Genomic DNA, 23,603 nt, shown 5'->3' on the forward strand with positions numbered 1-23,603 from the left:
AGGGGCATGTCCCCCACAGGCTCACGTTTGGACATTCGGCCCCCTGATGGTTGCTGCATTGACGAGGTAGACGCTTTAGGAGTGGAGACCTCACTAGAAAGCGGAGACCAGAGACTGCTGGAGCAAGCCTTCCAGGTCAGACCTCCCTATGCTGCTGGTCCAGTCATGTGGGAGGGGACTCAAGTGCATAAACACCCCGACTGCCACTGAGCCACTCTGGCCCTCTCTGCCATAGTGACTACAATCCCCTGACTCCATCATCCGAAATAAATCCCTTTTCCGTAAGTTCTTTCCGTCAGTTACTTTGTCCAGCACTGAAATATAACTGACAGGGCTGGAGAGATAGCTCAGCAGACAAGAGCACTGGCGGTGCAGGGCGGTAGTGGTGCACACCTTTAATCCCAGCATTCAGTAGGCAGAGGCAGGAGGATGTCTGTGAGTTCAAGGTCAGCCAGCATGGTCTACAGAGCAAGTTCTAGGATAGGCTCCAAAGGTACACAGAGAAACCCTGTCTCAAAAAACTAAAAAAGAAAAAAGAAAAGAAAAGAAGGAAGGAAGGAAGGAAGGAAGAAAGGAAGGAAGGAAGGAAGGAAGGAAGGAAGGAAGGAAGGAAGGAGCCACTGGCTGCTCTTCCTGAGTTCTAGTCCCAGCAACCACATGGTGACTCACTACCGTCTGTAATGAGATCTGGCGCCCTCTTCTGACCTGCAAGCATACATGTAGGCAGAACACTGTGTACATAATAGATAAATAAATAAACAACAAATCTTTTTGTAAAAATGAGAAAAGAAATTGTGACCAACACCTGACTTCTGCTCTCCACCGCGAGCTAAGACAGATCCTCTGCACCCCGAGTCTTGGAATATAGTCGGTTCCACCATTTTTCAGGTGCCTGTCTTCTGCCACCTGACGTGGACTTCTCTGGAACATTTCCCATAGAGCAGGGGACACTGAACGTGGGGTCAGGCCAACTGGCCTGCCACCAACCAACTATAAAGTCTTGTGAAACACAGGTTGTGCTAGGCCTCTATGTCTTCATTATCGTTAGGTTGTTGCTGTTATCTGTGGTTTTTGTTTGCTTGTTTGGTTGGTTGGTGGGATTTGAGGACAGGGTTTCTCTATGTAGCCCTGGGTATCCTGGAACCTATGATGTAGACTCGGCTGGTCTTGAACTTAGAGAGACACAGTATACCCAGTGCCAAGTAGAAGTTACTGTCACTCTGACAAACCTAGAAGTAAGTGCTAGACACTGGTTCTAGAAGCAGTCTCAAAGGCCACTTCTGTCACTAGCCTGATGCTTTTGTTCTACTGTTAATCCTGGAATTGCCAAAGATGGGGGGGGGGGGCAAAGAGTGGCCCACACAACAATACCATTAAGAATGTTGAGGCAGAGGAATTTCTGCTGTTAAAGGCAGCCTAGTGTACAGAATGAGACCATGGCTGGAAACACCTTCCCATCCACCAAATCAAAACACAACAAAATGCATTCAGGCATTTTGAATTTAAGCTGGATCTGAAGGTGTCCCTTACCCCAGCCCCTTGCTGTCTATGTCAGTGCAGAGCTGCTGAGACCAATGCCACTGCAAGATTGCGAGACGCAGAATTCCACCACCATGGAGCCGTCCCTCCAGAGTCTGGACCTGCAACAGTTCAAAGACAGGCAGGACGCACAAGTCCCGATGCGTTCCATGAAGCTCTCAGGTCTGAGGGATTGGGGGATTAATTACAGCTCACTGGCACAGAACAAGAAGCACACAAGGCTTGATCTTGGGATTTGAACCCTGTCCAGGTTCTACGTAATGGCTGGCTGACAGGGCTGTGGCTGGAGCGTGCCTGGTGACTGCAGGCCGCTTAGTGAGACCCGAGTTTTGAAACCAGGGTTGGTAGCTTAACAAAATTCCAGGCTGTAGAAAAATTTGCCCGTCTCCAGGGAGGAGAGCTCAGTCTCACTTTTCTGACAGCGGCCCCTGGTGGCCGACTTAGTAAAGACTGTTGGCTCTTGCGCTGAAAGCTTTGAAGGCCCTTCCAGGTAACAACTGGGGGTGACCAGGGAGGCAGGAAAAATTCAAACTGAGACGAGGTTCTGAGCCACATTAAGTGATCACCCCTGTGTTTAAAAATAAGAACATTTAAGGTCCTATATTTCTAAAGTAGAAAGACCTAGCGTGTGCAAGGCTCTGGTCTCCAACCCCAGCACTGCACGTGTGCACCCAGCATGTCCAAGGCTCTGGTCTCCATCCCCAGCACTGCACGTGTGCACCAGCATGTCCAAGGCTCTGGTCTCCATCCCCAGCACTGCACGTGTGCACCAGCATGTGAGAGGCTCTGGTCTCCATCCCCAGCACCACACGTGTGCACCAGCATGTGCAAGGCTCTGGTCTCCATCCCCAGCACCACACGTGTGCACCCAGCATGTCCGAGACTCTGGTCTCCATCCCCAGCACCACACGTGTGTACCCAGCATGCCCGAGACTCTGGTCTCCATCCCCAGCACCACACGTGTGCACCAGCGTGTGCAAGGCTCTGGTCTCCATCCCCAGCACCACACATGTCCACAAGCCACATATGTACAAATAGATAAAACTGAGCTGTGTGTGTTTATGTTAAGTGTGTGTATGCACACACGTGTGCAGGTGCATGCCTCTGCACAGGTCTATAGACATCAGAGCTCAACATCAGCTGTTCTCACCTACCGCCTTTACCTCCTTGTCTCTCAAGTGACTGGAGAGACGGCCTGGCCAGAGGCCTCCAGCAAGTCCCCGGTCTCTGCACCCCCAGCACTGTCTGGCTCTTTATGTGGGTGGTTGGTAAGCAGCCTCATGTTTATACACTTCACCCACTGAGCCATCTCTCCAGCCCCAAGGATCGTATTTAAAGGGCAGAAGCCAGGTGCAGAGGAGACTCACTTATTCCATTTCTCTGCATAGTACCGCACAGTCTCCCAACTTCTGTGCTCTGAATTCGGGGAAATTTTACTGCAGCATAATGAATTGTTCCTCAAGGCAGAAACTTCTAGAAGACGCAGCTAACGGAGGACAAAAGCACATTCGGTACCACGAGGCCTCATCTCTGGCGTCACGACATTCTGAGATACAAAGAGAATGACCAGACGCTGACAGCTCCCAAGGCAGGGAGCCTAAGAAGTAGAGGCCGTCGGCTTCTCTTCTTCCTACAGCACGAGAGAACAATCTGGAAACAATCGGCTGGGCAGCTGCTCTCATCAACAAACTGTTTATTGTAAGAGAGTGGCTGGGTCAAAGGCTAACAGTCAACCTGAAACCGAAAGCACACAGATTAATTCAATACCGTCCTTGCTGAGGAAACTGGGACTTGGCACGGGGAAAACTGAGGCGAGAAGCTCACACTCGTTCTTTCTGAACAGCCTAGAGCGGGGACAAGCCCACGTACGTCAACCTGCTGGCTCGAGCACGTCAACCTGCCGGTTGTCCCGTGTTGTCAGGGCTAGACATCACAGCTGCCTGCCAAGGGCCTTCGAAGACAGGCAATGATCCCTCAGACATCAGCTTTCCACACCCTCCACCAACCCCAGCGTGACAATGGCTTCTCTCAGTTGCTCCCTTCCCTCCTTTGTCTCTCCGCAGGCTCGGCAGCTGATGCACAAGGCGTGGGCACGCACGACAGCCCGCTTTTAAGTGTGTCTGGACAGAAGCTTGGGAGACAACTGGAAAGAAGGGTTCGGCTCTGATGTCACAGCGGCCACACAGCTCCGTTTTCACACAGAGCTGTTATCTTTTTAGAAACGTATCCTAAAATATGCACAAGGAGAGCCAAACAATATCTGGGATTAGGTCTGAAATCGCACCACAGAAGGCATGGGCAGGAGCCGACGAAATCAAGCTGGCTGCAGACAGACAGCTGTGGAGGGCGCGAGCCTGCGGGGTCCACTGTGCTCTTCGGTCACTTCTGCTTACTGGAAACCTCTGAGACAGTTTCTTTTGTGTATGTGCATAGTTCAGCGGTTACTCAGAGAGAAGAAAAAACATTTTCTTGACTATAAGAAAGTATTGACCTAGGAAAATAAACACATGAGCTCCCCACAAGGACGGAGGGACGTGTACTACGGTGCTGCCAGGCGCCCGCACAAGCTCTGAGCAATGTCTGAGGCACAGCTTTGAGTCTCTGCCGAGCATTGGAAAAGCAGAACAGATATTCCATGTCCCCCAGTCGGCCAAAACCAGACGCAGAATCAGATCAGCAAGATCTGAAAGTGTTGCTCTAAAACAGAGCAGGTGCCCAGCATGCAAGAGGCTCTGGGGCAGATTGCTACCAATAAACACCAACTTATACACCTGCACACACACCAGTATGCACACCCGCACACACACCCACACGCACATCTGTGCACGCACACACACACACACCCATACGCACACCTCACACACACACCCGCAAACACACCACACGCACACACACACACACCCATACGCACACCTCACACACACACCCGCACGCATACCTGTATACACATCTGCACCCGCACACACACCGCACACAATTATTTTAAGGCGAACATGAACTTGCACCAGAGAGCACCACCACAGGGCTTCCCTGCACTATGGAACCAGGAAACATGCAGTAAGAACACCCAGTGCCATGAGTAACAGACCACATATATACAGACTGTGAAAACATAACTTTGTTTGTAAATATGAGACTAGTACGGACCATACTGATAATTCTTACAGTATAGGTAAATTAATTTGAGAAAGCTTAAATTAACGATGGATTGGTCTCTACTCAGGATTTGTCCTAGTATAAAAATGAAAGTGGCAGTAATCAGAGTTTTAGCAAGGGATGCATTCAAGGAAATTGATTCAGAAGCTTTCGTTTTGTTTGTTTGTTTATTTTGTTTGTTTTTAGGCCTGGGAGTGTTACTCAGTAGCAGGACGCCTGCTTAGCGATTATAAAGCTGAGTTGGGTCCCCAGCAACACAGACACACATGTAAGTTCATGCACATGTGTGCACACATGTGACTTTTAGTCTAACTGCTTTGCCAATTCCAACATAAACACCTCAAGGTACCAGAAAGGACATAGAGGCCATCTCGCCTCCCATCGTTCCTAACAGAAATAAGGCTTCGGCGGTTTCAGTGGCTGTCTGTTACACAGTCATCTGTGAAATCTCGGCAAGGACCATCTATAAAGCCATACCCATCCCAACACCACAGAAGGAAAATATCCAAAGAGAAGAATCTTCACAATTACAGACTTCTGACCTTTAGATGTTTTATAGACTAAAAGGCTGCAGAAAAAACAAACATGGCTCGGCCAGTCTACCAAGGTTGCCGACAGAACACTCTGGTGAACTCATCTGGGCAGCTTTAGGCAGCGAGATTAAATATGCCCCACGCCCGCTCCAAAAGTTAACCACCATTTTTAAAATATGAAACCACTGTTCGATGCTTCTTTTAAAAGTTGTATTTGTTTATTTGAAAAAATTAAAAACAGGAAGAGGTAGCCAAATTAAACATTACATGATATACATGTATGTCCAAACATGTTTGATTTACTAGTTAATTTTTTATTTTTAAAGAACCGAGAAGACGAGGCTCTCATTTCATCTCTCTCTGATAAGCATCATTCTGAGACACAGAAAAGAAAATCTCCTCAAGTTCTTCTTTTTAATTATTATACCTCTTAATTTTAATTCTCTAAGCTCTCATTTGAACGTGGGAGGCAAGCTGATCTCGCATCTTAAAGTTGGGTGTGCAATGCCGACACTCAGAGCAGCCCTCGCCTGTCCTGACAGGCAGTACGTCCATCTTCACCCACGTCTAGAATTCAAGTGTCAGCCTCAGAAATGCGATGGCCCTGTCCTATAGCTTTTCCTCCCTCTACCCTGGCAAACACGTGTGCAAGAGAGACCGATAAATAAACAACAGCCCTTATGCTGCGAATCCCGTGTGTCACGGGAGATGTGTGGCTTCCCTTTGTGGCAGAGAGCCTCGGATATTCTAACCTGATTGTCTCATCGTTGGGGTCAAGGGAGAAAATACTGCCTCACGGGGTAGCCTCAACTTCAGCGATCTTATTTTCCTATGGTGTTAGCTAAAGGGGACGTAAATTTAAAATATGGCTGGCATAAGAAATTAAACACCACTAACACACCAATTAAGACAAATCTTCTAAGGGCTGGATTGTTTTCACTTATTAAAGCCATGTTCCTGGGGTGAGGAAACGGGGTTTAAACTCTAGAGCCGTCTCATGCGGGATACCACCTCTCACGATCTCGAGATCAGCCCTCGCTGAGCTGGTCTTGTCTTCCTTGACACATTCAAACTGTATCCCTTTACAGTGTCCTGAAGTGTATCTAAGGTCTAGGATGGAAATTCCAATGCTTCTTCCTCTGATTACGTTACTAAACGAAAGCCTGGAAACCTTTTAAGGAAGAAAACTACTTTGAAGAAACTTTCTAGAAAGGTGTTGGCCAGCAGGAGCCTGGAGGGTGGTGCCAGCAACCGTCCCACAGCACCGGGTGCCCAGCACACGCCGGTCCCAGCAGCAGGACTGAGAAACTGAAGGTCTGTGCAGAAACGCGTGAGTGCCCGGCGGACAGGCACAGCCTCACCTTGGCGATTTCCCTGCTTCCCGACGAGGCCGGAGAGAGGTACCCAGAGAACACACTGCAGAACCCTGACTCTCTCTGCTCTAACGAGAGCAATGGAGACCGGACCACCACCCAGGCGCAGCTCCAGGGCTGGCCTGACCACTCTGAAATAACTACAATGCCATCCATGTCCGTCCGGGACACTTAGCCCCGCTCTCGGAGCAACGTCCCTAATTACTAGCATGAACAGAAAGAGCACATGCCCCAGCCCACCCCACCCCATCCCTGTGCTAGTGCACACATTTGTTAAGTGGCTATCAGGCCCCAGACCCTCACATTCCTGCACTGACATGGAATGCCTCAGAGCCGAGCCAGGAGAAGCAGGTTTGGAGGCCTTGCTGTTTACCACAGGTGCCCACTACGGGCCACAGCGCATCCAGGTCTCTCCTCTGCACCTGACCACAGGGCCCTTCGATAGTACCCCTAACCTAGCACCAATGGCCTGGTTCCCGGGGATGTATTTGTTGGACCTGAGAGACAAATTTACCAGAGACAGCTTCAGTCAGCTTCCCGGGAGGTAAGGCCTTAATCCATACCCGCTCACACATGGCAACTATTAGGGAGCTGGTGCAGGAGACGGAGAGCATTTGTTCTTGGAGGATTTTTTATTCCAAATGAGCCTGCTTCCCATCCACAGACCTGTGACTGCATAAATGGTGGATATAAATAGTCTAAGGAAGCAGAGCCACCCTTCCTAGCCACGGTGCAACCCTGAGCAAGCCACTGCAGAGCAGCGGGGAGGCCCCACCACCCCCTCCAGATCCCATGGCAAGAAACACAGCTCAGAGAAAAACCAAAATCCCAGCAGAAGTCAGTAAGGCCGGAGAGGCACGGGAGCCGCCTGCGCGCCTCCATCTCCCCATGTGTGCGTTTTTCCCCCACCTGGACCCCGCAGGCAGCTTCCGAAGATGCTTGTAAGAACAAGACTCTACACAAAGACAGGTCACCCAGTAGCTAAAAGGCTCCTCACAAAAACAAGCTGCAGAAAGAGGCTGAGGACAACACCCCATGAATTGTGCCTCCTGCATTTCAGTGTCAAAGGAATCATGCCACCTTTATGTGCGTATTGAATTCGATAACGGGAAGTCAGTCAACATGAACAGAGAGAAAAAAAGAAAAATTTCCAGTGTTGGTGCCGGGAGAAGAAGAAAGGAGAGAAAGAGGCATATGAAAGACCCTGGAAAACATTCATAGCTGTAAAAGCTTTTAAACGTTGGCTTTAATCTGCCAGCTGCTCTGGGCCGTGTGTTCTGTAAAGTAGCCGAGCCGCCACAAGACCTCAGCAGACGCACACATCAGAAGCCATTCCGTGCACCTGGGGACCCGGCTTGCTCTCTCTCCAGTTTGCGTCTCCAAGGAAGTAGTTCTTTGAATGCATTTTAGAGTAACGTTTGGTTTGTCTCGTATGAAAGATTCAGAACTACTAAGGCAGTAGGGGACGGTTCCAGGTCTAAAGTTCGCTGAAATAATGGCAGGCGGAGGTTTTTGCCACTGTTGCTGTTGTTTAATGGAGAATCAGAATCTAAAGAGAACAACACTCAGCACAGTAAGCTCCAAACACCGAGTGTACGGCCGAGGAGACGGCTTGGTGGGTACAGTGCTGTACGGCACGAGGCCGGTTTGAACCCCAGCACCCACATGAAGGCTGGGTGCAGCGGTGAGCCAGTAACTCTAACACTGGGAGATGGAGCCTGTCAGTGAGCTGTAGCTGAAATGTGATCGCTACTGTGGCACACTTTTGTACACCAACGAGCCAGGTTCAGAGAGAGACCCTGTCACTAATAACAACAGCAATAACGTTACTGTTACGTAGAGAAATGACTGAAGAAAGACGTCGCTGTCAGTCTCCGGCCTCCCGGCGTGCCACCCGGGTTAGTGGACCCACACGCATGCGTGCGTGGACACATACACACTTCATCCTGCCAAATGGGAAAACTTGACGAGATCAGAAGCATGTAAGAAGACTCAATTACTGAGGCTGGTAAAACGAATAAAAATTTAAACTAAAAAGAGATGCCACTCACTCCAAAACAAAAACAAAAAAAAAGTCTCAATTAACCAAAAAGCATGCCATAAAGATAAGAAAGTATCATTCTCCCAAACTGCCGCAGCACCGGCTGGCCCTCACTAGCTGGGCGAGGAGCACAGTGGGGGAGGGAGGACCATGTGGAATGACTTAGTCTATGTTCGCTCATGAAGCAACGGATCAGAAAAAGAAACTTCCACTTCACGATAGCTATGATGAAAACACCAGGCTGAACACCCTGAATGTGGACGATCAGAACTGAGTTTGCAAGGACTCCCTGGGCAGAAGAGCCATGCTAGGAGCTGATACATCTACAAATATAAAAACTGTTCTTACCAACAACAGCTAATTGCCAACGATAGCTGGATTCTGAGGACAGAAATAAACTTTCTCGGTACATAATTTCAGGCTGAATCAAAATGAAATACTATAACCCACTTTTGTCTGTAAGCGTGTGCTGTGCGTGCCACAACAGCCACGCTATCGACATCATACATACACCGCCGTGACTTTGCCCTGTCACTTTAACAACAAACTCGGTTGTCACTTCTTGTTATGGCTACATCTTGATCCCAAGGGCAGAGTAACCAGACACCCCTCAAAGGAGTCCTGCCAGGAGTCTAGCCAGAGTCTATTTCCCTGGTCGCCTAGGCGTCACCATCACCACCTCCCAGCCCCAACGCACACCTAAAAGATCCCCAGATTCTTCATTTTGGTGGTGTGTGTGTGTGTGTGCCCGCGCTCCCTAGATCTGAGCAGGAAGCTGGACTGGGCAGATCTGCAAACGGCTTGGGTTCCTCAGAGCCATAGCAGCGTCCCTTGCTAGGGGTGAGGGCATTTATCCTCTTGTGCAGCTCCTGGCCACCCAGGGAACATCACTATGGCACACTGGCAGGTGACTGTGCACGGTGGGAGGTGGGGGGCTGGCTCGGAATCCTGGCTGGCCCTACTCATTCCACAAGAGCCCTGGAGACTGTGGTATCCCTCTTCCTTGTTACCATTCCTCAGGCACTGGGCGAAATGGAAATAAGATAGCTTGGCTTATTTCTGGGAAAGAACCGTGGGTTTGGTTTGGTTTGGGTTTTGTTGTTGTTGTTACTGTTTGTTTTGTACGAAATTACATTTTAATATAAATTAAATATCCACCTTTTCCTACACTTCACAGAAATGGGTCCCTTCTCTAGACTTTTACTCTCCCACGGTGACACTGCATTCCTGCCAACTCCCTGTCCTCTGCTGGATGGGAGGCTCACAGGGAGGCCACCACGTAATGCTATCCCATAATATGCCCTACATCAGCCATGCAGCCCATCTGCCTGGCCCTTCGCTGGCCCCCTGTATGACTTTATTCATGGAGAAACAGCCCAGAGGGTTCTGAACCGCCCCAGCAGGAGCAGGGTACCAGCCCCAGCAACGCCTTCCACTCCCTTCCACTCCCATGTGTGAAAGCACCTGAGGCACCCACACCCCAATCCTAAGCCCGGCAGCTTGTGACATTCCACTCACCCTCTAATTGGGGGTTCTCAACCTTACTAATGCCGCGACAGTTCCCAGCGGTGTGATGACCCCAACCGTAAATTACTTTCGTTGCTACTTCATAACTGTAATTTTGTTACTGTTATGAATCGTAATGTGAAATCTGTGTTTTCTGATGGTCTTAGGTGACCCCTGTGAAAGGGTCCTTCAACCTCCAAAGGGGTCACAAATAATTAAGAGATTAATAATTAAGGGATTAATCATTTAGAGGTCGAGAGCCTCTGGAGGTTGAGATCCACTACTCTAAATAAAGAGAGGGTCAAAATTTATCCAAGTGTCAGTGTCTACACAAGACCTCAACACGCAGCTTTAGGTTCACGTAGGACACTTCCAAAGGCTGACGACACACACTACCTTATTATTTTCTTTAGTTTCTAGTAACTTGTTCGGCTCATCATAAAAGTAACAGCAGAGGCAATTTGCAAACTAGAAAGAAAACATTAAAGCATTATTAAAATTACCTGAAGCCTGCTGCCAGAATATGCATGTGTCTATACATGTGTGTATGTGTGTGCATGTGCACACGTTTGTATGCATGTATGTGTTCATATAAGTGTACATGTGTGTACATGTGCAGTGTTCATGCACCGTAGTTCTTTCCATCTCGTTTCTGTGGACACAGGTATGTGGCATACGGTGTCCATGGTTTCCACAGACTGGACTCAGGAGAGGGCTCTGCAGAAGCCCTTCCTCGGCAGACAGAGCAAATGTAAGGACAGAGAGGAAGGCCGGTGTGGCCACTGGAGCCTGCCTCTCGGCCGACCCAGGCTTCCTTTCTCTTCACATCACAGGTCCCTGAGGTGGGTTTTAGGGGAGTCAGAGCACACCCCTCATGAACACCGAGGTTCGCTGTTCTTTAGGCATCTCTGTCTCTCACAGTGACATAGAGACATGGGGGGGGGGGTCATAAATCTTCCATGCTTCTTGCCGTCAAGAGCAGCGAGCGTCAGAGCTCCAAACTGAGTAAACACAGCTGCTTCGCAGTGAAGGTATGTAGATAGTTTCTCTATTTATTTTGTTCTTTCACATGCTGTACTGGAGCAGGACTAGTTCTGAATAAATGTTGAATGGACTGTGCTGCTGAAATAATCCCCACAGACCCAAGAGAAAGTGCCACAATAAAATAAAAAAAAACATCAAACTTGCACAATGTGATATGATAGAGAATAGACGAAATTTCTGAACTTTACAGTCAGAGGGGCCGCAGCAGAGGCAGCCTGGCTCAGCAGCGCCACCATGTGGTGAGAGCGAGGATTCCCAAGAGCAGAGTGCTTTACAGGAAGCAGGAAAGGGGAACTGCACAAACTCTGACCTACAAGGCAGACGGCAGGTCCAAAAGAGGGAAACCGCCAAGATCCTCTTCATGTGGCTCAATCCAAGGGGCCGGTGAGACGCACTAGGCAGAGAGGCAGGAAGGAGAATGAAACTCAACCCCATCCCTAGCCCTCTGGTCTATGTGTCAAGCCAACTGCAGAGGGACGGGAGGTTTTAAGATGTCTAAGCCTCAGCACCAGGACGAGGTCCAGAGGAATCTTCTGCCTGCCCCAGAAAGTGTCTAATTCTATTTTCAAATGTATTTTCCTTATAATTGTTTGGAGAAATTTTGATCTAAGAAAACATAATACTTGATCAATACTAGATCTGATCTCAACTTCTGTGGCTCATTCAGGGTGCTCCAGGGTGCTGAGAAACATCAAGCAATGGAGACACCCCACAATCGCACATGTGTGTTTACTCCCCGGAATTCCCGGCATAAAACAGAACTTGGTCAGAATCAAGCAGCTGGGTGGCAGAAGCGGTCCACAGAGCTGACACCAAGTCAGTCGGGAGGACGGGACCAGGGACTCCGAATGAGAAGGAAGTGTTTCTGGACTGTTCTTTCCAGGGTCTATGCAGTCAGGAGGACCGGACCGGGGACTCCAGATGAGAAGGAAGTGTTTCTGGACTGTTCTTTCCAGGGTCTATGCACTCAGGAGGACCGGACCGGGGACTCCAGATGAGAAGGAAATGTTTCTGGACTGTTCTTTCCAGGGTTGTATGTGGTCAGGAGGACGGGGACCGGGGACTCTGAGAAGTGGTGTTTCTGGACTGTTCTTTCCAGGGCTGTATGTAGTCAGGAGGACGGGACCGGGGACTCCAGATGAGAAGGAAGTGTTTCTGGACTGTTCTTTCCAGGGTTTATGTAGTCAGGAGGACGGGGACCGGGGACTCTGAATGAGAAGGAAGTGTTTCTGGACTATTCTTTCCAGGGTTCTATGCAGTCAAGTCCTCAGTGGAGTGAGGTCTTATATGCCATATACAGAGCAAACATTCGCTTTTGCCATTTTCAAGAATTTTATCCCCATGGCTTCGGAGTGAGTAAATTAATATTTCTCCAGTCAATTAATAGTGAAACATTTCCACCCCCTCTACCACTGGCTGCCACGGGACATTTTTAAGAGTCAAATTCAGTCTCTGTGTGTGTGTGTGTGTGTGTGTGTGTGTGTGCGCGCGCGTGCACACATGTATGCATGCACTGCATCATATGCATGTTTGAGTGTGTGAGAGAACATGCACGTGTACATGCATGTAGAGGCAAAAGGCTGACATCAGAGTCCTCCTAATTTGCTCACCACTTTCATTTCCGAGGCAGGGCCTCTTGCTGAACCCAGAGCTGGCTTGTCTGGCTGTCAATTTGCCCACCCGAGGAGGGTCTTGTCTCCACCCCCCCCCCACAGGCTCCAATCACAGGCAGACTGCTATACCTGCCCAGGCTTTTATGCGGGCTGGGGGTGCCAATTCCAGACCACCTAGTGCTTATATATCAAGATTGTCCAGGCTGGAGAGATGGCTCAGTGGTTAAAAGCATTGGCTGCTCTCCAGAGGTCCTGAGTTCAATTCCTAGCAACTACATGTTGATTCCCAACTATCTAGTGTGGGGTCTGATGCCCTCTTCTGGCACAAAGGTATACATGCAGACAGAACACTCATATACATAGACAGACAGACACAGAGACAAATAAATAAGTCTGTTAAAAAAAAAAGTTTGCCAGCCAGGCGGTGCTTGCGCACGCCTTTAATCCCAGCACTCGGGAGGCAGAGAACTCTCTGTGAATTCAAGGCCAGCTTGGTCTACAAGAGATAGTTCCAGGACAGGAACCAAAAAAGCTACAGAGAAACCCTGTCTCGAAAAATTAAAAAAATAAAAAATAAAAAAAATTTAAAAAAACATTTGTCCACTGTCCAGTCTCCCCAGTTCAAGAACTAAAAAACTAAAACACTGATCTATGTCCTATGTTCCTGTCCTCTGACCTCCCAGGCTGGGGGCCGTGAGCAGTCACATGCTTGATGTCATCTCCAGCTGCGACGCTCAAGGTTCTGGAAGTAAGAAGAGACAGCCTAGGAGGCTCAGTCACGTGCCGCTGAGACAGTGACCGCAGCCCACACGGCCCTGGCCTCCCTCCTCTGTCATGTGTGCTCTAAGAAGCTGAAGCTCTCACAACTGCTTTATTTGGTATTTTGATATCATTGGCCAGAGAGAGAAGTTTTGCTGGATGAACTGAACATTAAGTAGCTTGGTTTTGGAATTCTTAAGATAAATCACAAACAGAAGTCATATGACTAATGCCTAGAAACATACATCAGAAACAGTGTAACATGACTAATGCCTAGGAACATACATCAGAAACAGTGTAGCATATGACTAAGGCCTAGGGACCCACGTCAGAAACAGTGTAACATATGACTAACGCCTAGGGATACACGTCAGAAACAGTGTAACGTAGGACTAACACCTAGGGACACACGTCAGAAACAGTGTAACGTAGGACTAACTCAGAAACAGAGCAAACTGTAGTGCTTGACTTGGCGGCAGATATCTATAATCCTAACACTCAGGCTGCTGCTGCACGGGAATCATGGCAAGTTTAAGGGTGGCCTCTGCTGCAGAGTGTGTTCCAAGCCAGTGTGGGCTAGTGAAAACTTGTCTCAGCTGGGCTGTGGTGGTACATGCCTTTAATTCCAGCACTTGGGAGGCAGAGGCAGGCAGATCTCCGTGAGTTCAAGGCCAGCCTGGTCTACAAGATCTAGTTCCAGGACAGCCAGGACCGTTGTTACACAAAGAAACCCTGTCTCAAAAAACCAAAAATAAACAAACAAATAAATAAAAGCTTGTTTTAAGTAAACAAATAAACAAGCTAAAAAATGAGTAATAAAAATGTAATAAAAGAAAGTTTTTTTAAATGAGAAAAAAATCATCGTGTGTTGGCATCAATTTTTTAGTCAATGCATCACCGTCAGTGTTCTTAGACTGGGTACCAGGAACTTGTTCAGCACATCTATTTTTTAGCCCATTTGATCTCTGAACAACCCAATAATCGTTGCATTATTACAACCATTGCATCAAAGTATGACACTCACACAACTCTTCCAAATATTTTCTCCTCCAGCCCTCACACGATCTCCCGGGGTCTGCATCTACCCTGTAAGTCGGCACGGAGCAGTTAGTTACACACGCACAGCCCGGCTCTCCTCCACAGACTAAGCTTGCCCTGGGACGGAGGCCAACCAGAAAGCTAGCACCGCCTTTTCTCACAGTGCAGGCGTGAAGGGTGGATTTTGCCCTTTTCAAGTGAGACAGGTGGGTTCGGTGTGTGGCATCCCCTGATCGCCGTAGTTTTGCTATGTTGACATCACTAACCCCACAGACTGGCCTGTTACCGGCGACAACAGAAAGCTCCACAGAATCATGTGTCACAATGAATGAGAAATTGACAGCATGTCCCATGAAGGGATTAGCGGGAACACACACCTGGAGAACCTGGCAGCCTGCCCAAACCCGGAATCCCTCACAGAACAGCAGGGAGTGCAGGCATGAGGGAGACTCCCAAACCCATTTCCAGCGTTTCCATTTTACTTTTAGACATGAATGACAAACACGAAATCCAAAGCCTCCTTGCCACAAGATAGCCAACATCGGAACACAGAAAACAGAAGCTGTGATGTTTCCCAAGCAAAGACTTTCTGAGAAAACCCCCTGATCAAAACAGCTGGTTTGATCCCAGATGACTTCAGATTCCAAAAGGTTTGGTTACCCTTCACCAGGCACAGGGAGCCTGGTTCCTGCACTCCCGCCCACAGATACCAAGAGCCAGAGTCTCAGCCATCCAGAGCACAGCATGTGCACACGGCCTGTGCACAGCCTCTGAAGACTTGAAACACCTAGCACATTGCCAGCGCTGAGAACAGTTGCCACACCACACCACGTATTGGTCAGGCAATGACAGGAAAAGCAGAGGCAGGATTGGCTTTAGCTGTGTGCCTGTATGTATGTGATGTGTATGTGCGGCTGTGTGTACGTGTGTGTGTTCAAACAAGTAAAGCCGAGTATGCAGCATGGCACACATATGGAAGTCAGAGGGCAACGGGTGCTGTTCTTCACTCTTCCCTTCGACCTGGTTAGAGACAGGGTCTCTTCCGCTTACACCATGCAGGCTGGCTGGCTGGCCTGGGAGCTCTCAGAACTTCCCATCTCGGCCTCACATTACACACAGGAGCACACTACAGCATCCGGGTTCACATAGCCTCCTGGGGATTCACACTCAGGTCCTCACCCTTGCCCTTCACACCCTGAGCCACCTCCCTGCCCAGTGCAGGATCTTTGCCTTTTCCAAATATCTAGTCTACAATTGGCTGCATCCACAGATACAGAACCACAGGCATGAAGAAGTATCTACGTGATTCTGGCCTATAAGACAGAGCTCCAGTTACACACACACACACACACACACACACACACACACACGTGCGCACGCACACGAACTACACATATGAACGAATAATATTAAAGATACTGGCATACTATTATTGTGGTTTCCAAACCCAAAGTCAACACAGAAATCAAGGGTGAGGATGGTCATGACAGAAGAGTGAAGGGAAGGAGTCGCACTTTGAGGTGAGGCCACCCGAAGGCTGAGCCTGCACTCACCTCTGCGGCCAGCAGCAAGTAGAGCGGAGTTAAGGCAGGAACTTGTCGAACATCACAGCTTAGGCCAAGGGTCATCAGGATCTCCTTAAGGACTTCGTGCCTCCTCATGTTGCTGGACTTAAGCACGTTGAAGTCCTCTTGAGTTTGCACCATGGAAGCACTTGGAGGGAGTTCTAGGTACACCTGAGAATGAGACAACAGGAGGTAAAGTGTGGGCACTTGAGTCAGAGAGGCAGTGTCTGTACGGGGGTTGATGAAGACCTCAACAAGGCTCTCCTCCCACCAACCCTGGGCTCGACCATGGGGAGAGGGAAGTCAAGAAACAAGAACACGAGGTTTAGAATGGGACCATTGGGAGAGTGACGTCCAGAAACAAGAGTACAGGGTTAGCGTGGGACCGTGGGGAGAAGGACATCAAGAAACAAGAACACGAGGGTTAGAATGGGCCCCTTAAAATCACGGCTTCCCAGCTCAAAAGTCACAGTGGACCCCGTCTCTGGGTGGTCACAGATTCTCTCCAGATCATGGCTTTTACCATCAATCCACTGCACATCCTTAGGAAGGTCACTCAACCCGGACTAAAACATCTGGAAAGACAATCATGCAGAGAACCCGACAGGCTGGAAACTTCCGCTCTGCCTTGCAATCGATGGAGGAGAGAAGCGTATTCATCATTTGGATACTGCTTGCAGGACTTGGGGTGGATAGAGTGGACATCCCAGACAACAGAAAGGCTTTCTTGACCACCCCCGCACATGACTGAATTCTAAAACTGGGGTCTTTCTACATGTAGTCCAGGTGTTAAAGCATGAGTTAGGATATTCAGGATTCATCCAAGAGGCTACGCGAAGGTTATGAGTACACAAACATCTCCAACACTTCCCTGGCAGGATGAAGGACCACACTGGACTACAAGCTCCCACTGGAGCGGATTTCAACTGCGTATCAGAGTCCACTCAGTAATAGCAAGCAGCCCCTGCTTAGTTTTACTTTGGTTTTCTCTGCTGATTTCCAACCGGAACACCGGAAGGCTGAAATAGCACGGCGCCACCCCCAGGTGCCTTCAGCCATTCAATCCTTGCCTAGGCTGTAACCAAGGCAAACGCATTGTCCAACATAGGACAAATGCTGAACTCTGGGCCAGTCTGAAGAGGCTGCAGTACAGTGGTCAGTGGACAAGAGATAAGCCTGTGACCCAGACAGCCCTTGAAGAGGGACCGAGAAGAAAGGGATGCCCACATCCTAATCAAAGGGCCACTTCTTCCGTCTGAGCACACGGCTGTGCTCTGGGTTAACTCTACAGGTGGCACATATAAAACGAGTACAAGCTATGTTCCTGTAGGAGCTCAAGGGAGAGAGGAAAGCGTACGGCTGAATGGCATGGCCTCACCGGATGGTAAGGACACATGGAGCTTGTGCAGTGAAGCATGCCAAGCTGATCTGCACAACAGGAAGAGGCACAGGGGAAAGGTTTCGCTGCAATAGGCCCCCAGGCCCAAAGTGGGCACCACTAAAGTTGGGGAGATGCTTTTACTTGCTGGACTGTGGAGGACAATGCTCACTCAGCATGCATGAGACCCTGGGTGCTGCCCTTGCAGCAGCTGTGTGTGAGGGTGGGGGGAGGCTATCGTCCTGACACAACCACAGTCATTGGCTGGCGACATCGACATCCTTGGCCTGGCCTCTTCTAAGCTAAGGCTTCTCAACTGCACGGAAAGCCACAGGTAAAGATGTTTCTAGCAACAAACGCAGAGGGCGTGGCTGGCGTCCAGTGGGCATGTCCAGGAACGCCGCTAAACACCTATAGACGACATGACCACACCTCCCGACAAAGACTGACCTGGCCCAAAACTGGCAAGGGGGCCACACTATAAAACTTCTTTCCTCAGCTAAGCTGGGTAAGCAAATGAAATCTTTTCAAATCCATTTTCAAGCTGTATTGGGGCAATATCATGCCAAAATCTGGAAGCATTTGATGACCAAGTATCAGCCTTAATTTTCGGTTTAACACGTTCCCAGAGGATGCAGTCTCCCCAACACGGCAAGCGCATCACCAGATCCTTCGCTGGATGCCCCCGCCCAGCAAGCACTTGCACTCTGACCTTGAAGCTCTCTGCCTTCTCTTACTGGGTTACATCATTCCTAGATTTATCACAGAGATGAAGGCTATGGGGTTGAGCAGAGAATGGGGAAACTGCGCCACCTGTAATAATATTTATTGGCTGGTTTCAGCGAGGTGGCGCAGCTAGAGGCTGTGGAGAAAACATGAGTGACCCTGCCACACAGGAGACTGGAAGTCATCTAGAACCAAAGATGACACTCTAATCCTCGGACTCTGGTTTGTGGGTCTGCATCATATTGCCCTCTTCCTTCCTACGGCAACAGACTGCAGTATCAAATTTTATGATAGTGTTGGGGTCAGTTTAAATGGTGCAGCAGGCAGATGTGCCCTGGAGCTCGGAGAAATGGGCTGCACCGTGCCGAATCAATTTTCCAGTACAGTCTGTGCACAGAAGTGGGGGGGAGAACTCTTCAAAACTGAAATACGGCTCCAGGAAGTGGGGTTTTCAAGCAAATTTTTTGAGAGTGCATGGTTGCTATAGTGACTATATTAGCAGAGGGAAAGATAAGAGGAACATTAACTAGCCCATGTGGTCTGCAGCCTCACCGGAAACCTGCTGGCTCTCCGTGTCCGGATTTCTGCATTTAGAACAATAGGCGTCAGGATAAAGGTAGGAGAGCTGGGGTGAGTGCTGGCCGTGTAAGTGTGAAGACCTGCGCCCCCAGAACCCACACAAAGCCAGAGTCAGCAGCATGTATGTGTGATCCCGGCACTCCTACAGAGATGGGAGGTGGAAACAGGACAGTCCCTGGAAGCCTGTGGCCCAGGGAGCCTGCCTGGCACATGCAGGAACGAACAAGGGACTCCGTCAAACAAGGTAGAAAGAAGAACTGTGTCCATAGCTGGCCTTGGCCTCCACCTACCAGCCACGACATGTACAGAAAGCCGACAGACAGACAGGCAGAGACACAGGAATATCTGCTGCATCTGCATGAGTATTTGTGTGCCTGTATTTAAGTATGTACGTGCAGTGCCTGTAGAAACCAGAAGATGGAGGCTGATCCCCTGGAAGTGGAATCATAGACAGTTGTGAGCCATCATGTAGGTGCTGGGAACCAAAGCCAGGCCCTCTGGAAGAGCAGCCAGTGCGCTTAACTGTTGAGCCATTTCTCCAGCCCTAAGTACTTGGGGTTTAAATGCTAACAAGTCATATGACAAGAACAGAGGCTGTGAAGACCTGTCCAACACCAAACACGGATGTGACCGAGAGCATCACTTGACTAAACACGGATGTGACAGAGAGCATCACTTGACTAAACACGGATGTGACAGAGAGCATCACTTGACTAAACACGGATGTGACAGAGAGCATCACTTGACTAAACACGGATGTGGCCGAGAGCATCACTTGACTAAACACGGATGTGACAGAGAGCATCACTTGACTAAACACGGATGTGACAGAGAGCATCACTTGACTAAACATGGATGTGACCGAGAGCATCACTTGACTAAACACGGATGTGACCGAGAGCATCACTTGACTAAACACGGATGTGGCCGAGAGCATCACTTGACTAAACACGGATGTGACAGAGAGCATCACTTGACTAAACACGGATGTGACAGAGAGCATCACTTGACTAAACACGGATGTGACAGAGAGCATCACTTGACTAAACACGGATGTGGCCGAGAGCATCACTTGACTAAACACGGATGTGGCCGAGAGCATCACTTGACTAAACACGGATGTGGCCGAGAGCATCACTTGACTAAACACGGATGTGGCCGAGAGCATCACTTGACTAAACATGGATGTGGCCGAGAGCATCACTTGACTAAACACGGATGTGACCGAGAGCATCACTTGACTAAACACGGATGTGACAGAGAACATCACTTGACTAAACACGGATGTGGCCGAGAGCATCACTTGACTAAACACGGATGTGACCGAGAGCATCACTTGACTAAACACGGATGTGACCGAGAGCATCACTTGACTAAACACAGATGTGACCGAGAGCATCACTTGAAGGTGACAGGTGCTGGTCTGGATTCCCCTCTGTGCTTCTGAGCTCCCTGCATTAAACAAGGGCTTGATATCAACCAGGGTGTGCACTGAGGCCAGAAAATAAACTACATTTTAGGAAGAATGGTACCAAGAGTGACAAAAATAACAAAGTGTTCTGGCGAGTCCTTGGCTAACCTGAAGGCTTGGCTCACCTTGCTGCCTTCTGCCTTGGCTCTTCCATCACAGGCAATTTAGATGATGGGGGTATTCATGAAAGCCCTCAGCTAAGCCTTCCACACCCCAGAAACTTCTACACACAGCAGAAGCTCAGCCAAGAGGACAACTAAGTACAACTACCCGGTGACACTTGGATTCTTGGGCATGTGTGTGCGGGGGAGTGGTGTGTGTATGTATGTGTGGTGTGTGTGCGTATCTGTGGGGGGGGTGTGCATATGTGTAGTGTGGGGCATGGGGTGTGTATGTGTGTATGTATGTGTGCTGTGTATGCATATGTATAGTGTAGGGGTGTGGTGTGTGCGTATGTGTGGTGTGGGGCATGGGGTGTGTATGTGTGTATGTATATGTGCTGTGTATGCGTATGTATAGTGCAGGGGTGTGGTGTGTGCGTATGTGTGGTGTGGGGCATGGGGTGTGTATGTGTGTATATATGTGTGCTGTGTATGCGTATGTATAGTGTAGGGGTGTGGGGTGTGCGTATGTGTGGTATGGGGCATGTGGTATGTGTGTGTGATGGGGGTGTAGGGAGTGTGTGTGTGTGTGGTACGTGTGTACATGTGTGTTTGTGTATGCGCACATGCACAAGAACACATAAGCTTGTATGTGGATGCCACAGGATCATCTCAGCTGCTATTTCTCAGTGCTGTCCACCCTGGGTTTGAGACGGAGCCTCTCACTGGCCTGGAACTGACCAAGGAAGGAACGCTGGCTGTCCACAAGCCCCAGGGACCCCCGTCTCTGCCTCCCCAGCAGCTTGACTACAAGCACATGCCACCATGCCTGGCTCTCTTCACGTGGGTTCTGGGGAATCAAACTCAGGTCCTCAAGCTTGTAAGGCACACACTTTCCACTGAGCTCTTGTCCCAGCTGCTCCTGGACGTCTTGAAGAGCACATTCTGTCCAAATACACCCTAAAGCACCAGTAGACACCACCCCCATACCTGGCAGAGAACGGCCTCTCCTCCACGGCTTCCAAAAGGCACGTGAACAATCATCTTGTCCTTGTCTGGGTTCTCTAGGTGGCCCTGCAGTTTGCCCAGACTGAGGCCTTCCTCATAAACACAGCCGCTGCTCAGGACGCTAAGCCGTACCTCACTCCCATCAGCCTTTGAGAAAACCAAGTTCTGGACTGTGCTCTGTAGCAGGTCCTTGCTGGCCACCTGAAAGCCACCAAACGTGAAGGAGGAAGACAGGCCCAGCACCTTCCCTCCCTGAGAAAGATAGGCCATGAACTTCTGGTATATGTCTTTGGAGATGGGTTCCCTGGTGGCAACCACCAATAGCAGGCAGTTGTCTGGCCACGGGTCCCTGAGAGCACTATCTTCCAGCAGATGGTAGAGCGTGTAGCTGTCGGTGTCCACACAGTCGGTCAGGGTAGCCCGCACCTGCTGGAGCCGGCCCAGGGCTTCCTCGGAATTGGAGCCCACATACAGCAGGATATTGGGTGCCTTTCCCGAAAGGTTGACTCTCCTCCCTTCCTGTTCAGGGCAGAGTTCATCTGCAGCATCCTCCGCGCTGCAGCTGTGATCATAGGGAAGATCCGGAATGTTCTCTGCAGACGCAAACCTCACTGATTCAATGGTGCTGTTCTCAAGTTCCAAACACTCGTGGCAACTGGACAGGTGAAGCTGATGGAGCTCAGCGGAGCTCTGCCCAGGGTCACCATCTGCAGGCAGCTCACCTGCAGATGCACAGCCTCTCCTCCGTAGGGAGGAGCCTTCACCAGTAGCCTTTGGGTCACCTTGGCCAGCACACTCCATGACGCCCTGCGCAGGTTCAGCCTCAAGGGAAGGGTCTGGGCCCAGTGGCAGGGCTTGGACCTGCTCAGCGGAGGCCTCGCTGACTTCCTTCAGAGTGGGATCCTTTAAGTGAACTGCTAGAGCATCAATGGGAGAGACTGTTAGTCAGCACTGCTGATCAGAACCCTACAGACCAGTGCGTACCTCCGGTCCACCCCAATCTGCTGATCAGAACCCAACAGACCAGCGCGTGCCTCCTGTCCACCCCAATCTGCTGATTAGAACCCTACAGACCAGCGCGTGCCTCCGGTCCACCCCAATCTGCTGATCAAAACCCAACAGACCAGTGCGTGTCTCCAATCCACCCCAATCTGCTGATTAGAACCCGACAGACCAGCGTGTGCCCCTGGTCCACCCCAATCTGCTGATCAGAAACCCTACAGACTAGCATGTGCCTCCGGTCTACCCCAATCTGCTAATCAGAACCCTACAGACCAGCGCGTGCCTCCGGTCCACCCAATCCCCACCTGTATTAGTTGAACACTTCCACAGTGAGAGCGAACCTGTTGGCTAAAACTGAAAGCAAATGCGGCCCTAGGTCACGGCCTGGGGAAACCACAACAGCCCTCCAAGGAATCCCTGTGACACCCATGGAAACCTTTTCTCGAGTTACTTACAAACAATCTTCTGGGCTATCAGTCCATGGTCCATCTGGAGCCTCTCCTCCATAAACGCCACCCCGAGCTTGCTGAAGTTGTCCACACTTGCTTTAGCTATGAACTGGTAGGGATCCCCAGGTCGGAAAGCTAATGGCAAGCAGCAGTCCGACCATTTTACAACCTGAGGAAAGAGCCGGTGAGGGGGAAAGAGAAGCTGAAACTTTCATCCACAGTGACCAGACTTGACACTTTACCCTCAGGCTCCTTTGTACCAGGCTACAGGCAGGCAGACTGCATCCACCAAGCTCCTAGATATCGCCTTGGACCAAGAGCAAAGGTATTTGGGCTCAGGCACCCTAGCTCCGACCTAACAAGAGTGATTGATTACAAAGCCCTAACCAGAGTGCGAGTGGACTCTGCCAGATGTGGTGAAACCCTCCCTTCACACAGCCAACACACCCCTCACACCACCAGCATACCCCTCACACCGCCAGCACACCCCTCACACCGCCAGCACGCCCCTCACACCGCCAGCACACCCCTTACACCGCCAGCACACCCCTCACACCGCCAGCATACCCCTCACACCGCCAGCACACCCCTCACACCGCCAGCACACCCCTCACACCGCCAGCACACCCCTCACACCGCCAGTCCACCCTGCCAGCACGCCCCTCACACCACCAGCACGCCCCTCACACCGCCAGCACGCCCCTCACACCGCCAGCACGCCC

General features: G+C 50.0%; 1 protein-coding gene across 7 annotated transcripts in view; it reads right to left on the minus strand.

The window, feature by feature from the left end:
• Hlcs (holocarboxylase synthetase) overlaps positions 1 to 23,603 on the minus strand; it is a 196,329-nt gene that overhangs the window by 133,667 nt on the left and 39,059 nt on the right. For 5 of the 7 annotated variants that reach the window (XM_075960705.1, XM_075960690.1, XM_075960728.1 and 2 more), the window contains 3 exons: positions 22,888 to 23,050; positions 21,413 to 22,347; positions 16,156 to 16,338 (listed from right to left, as the gene is read on the minus strand). In XM_075960705.1, the coding sequence (XP_075816820.1) occupies positions 16,156 to 16,338; positions 21,413 to 22,347; positions 22,888 to 23,050 (1,281 nt within the window). The remainder of the gene's footprint in view (positions 1 to 16,155; positions 16,339 to 21,412; positions 22,348 to 22,887; positions 23,051 to 23,603) is intronic. The other 2 variants (XM_075960697.1, XM_075960736.1) reach the window with 1 other exon arrangement.

This window comes from Microtus pennsylvanicus, chromosome 1 (assembly GCF_037038515.1).
Source record: "Microtus pennsylvanicus isolate mMicPen1 chromosome 1, mMicPen1.hap1, whole genome shotgun sequence".
NCBI lineage: Eukaryota > Metazoa > Chordata > Mammalia > Rodentia > Cricetidae > Microtus > Microtus pennsylvanicus.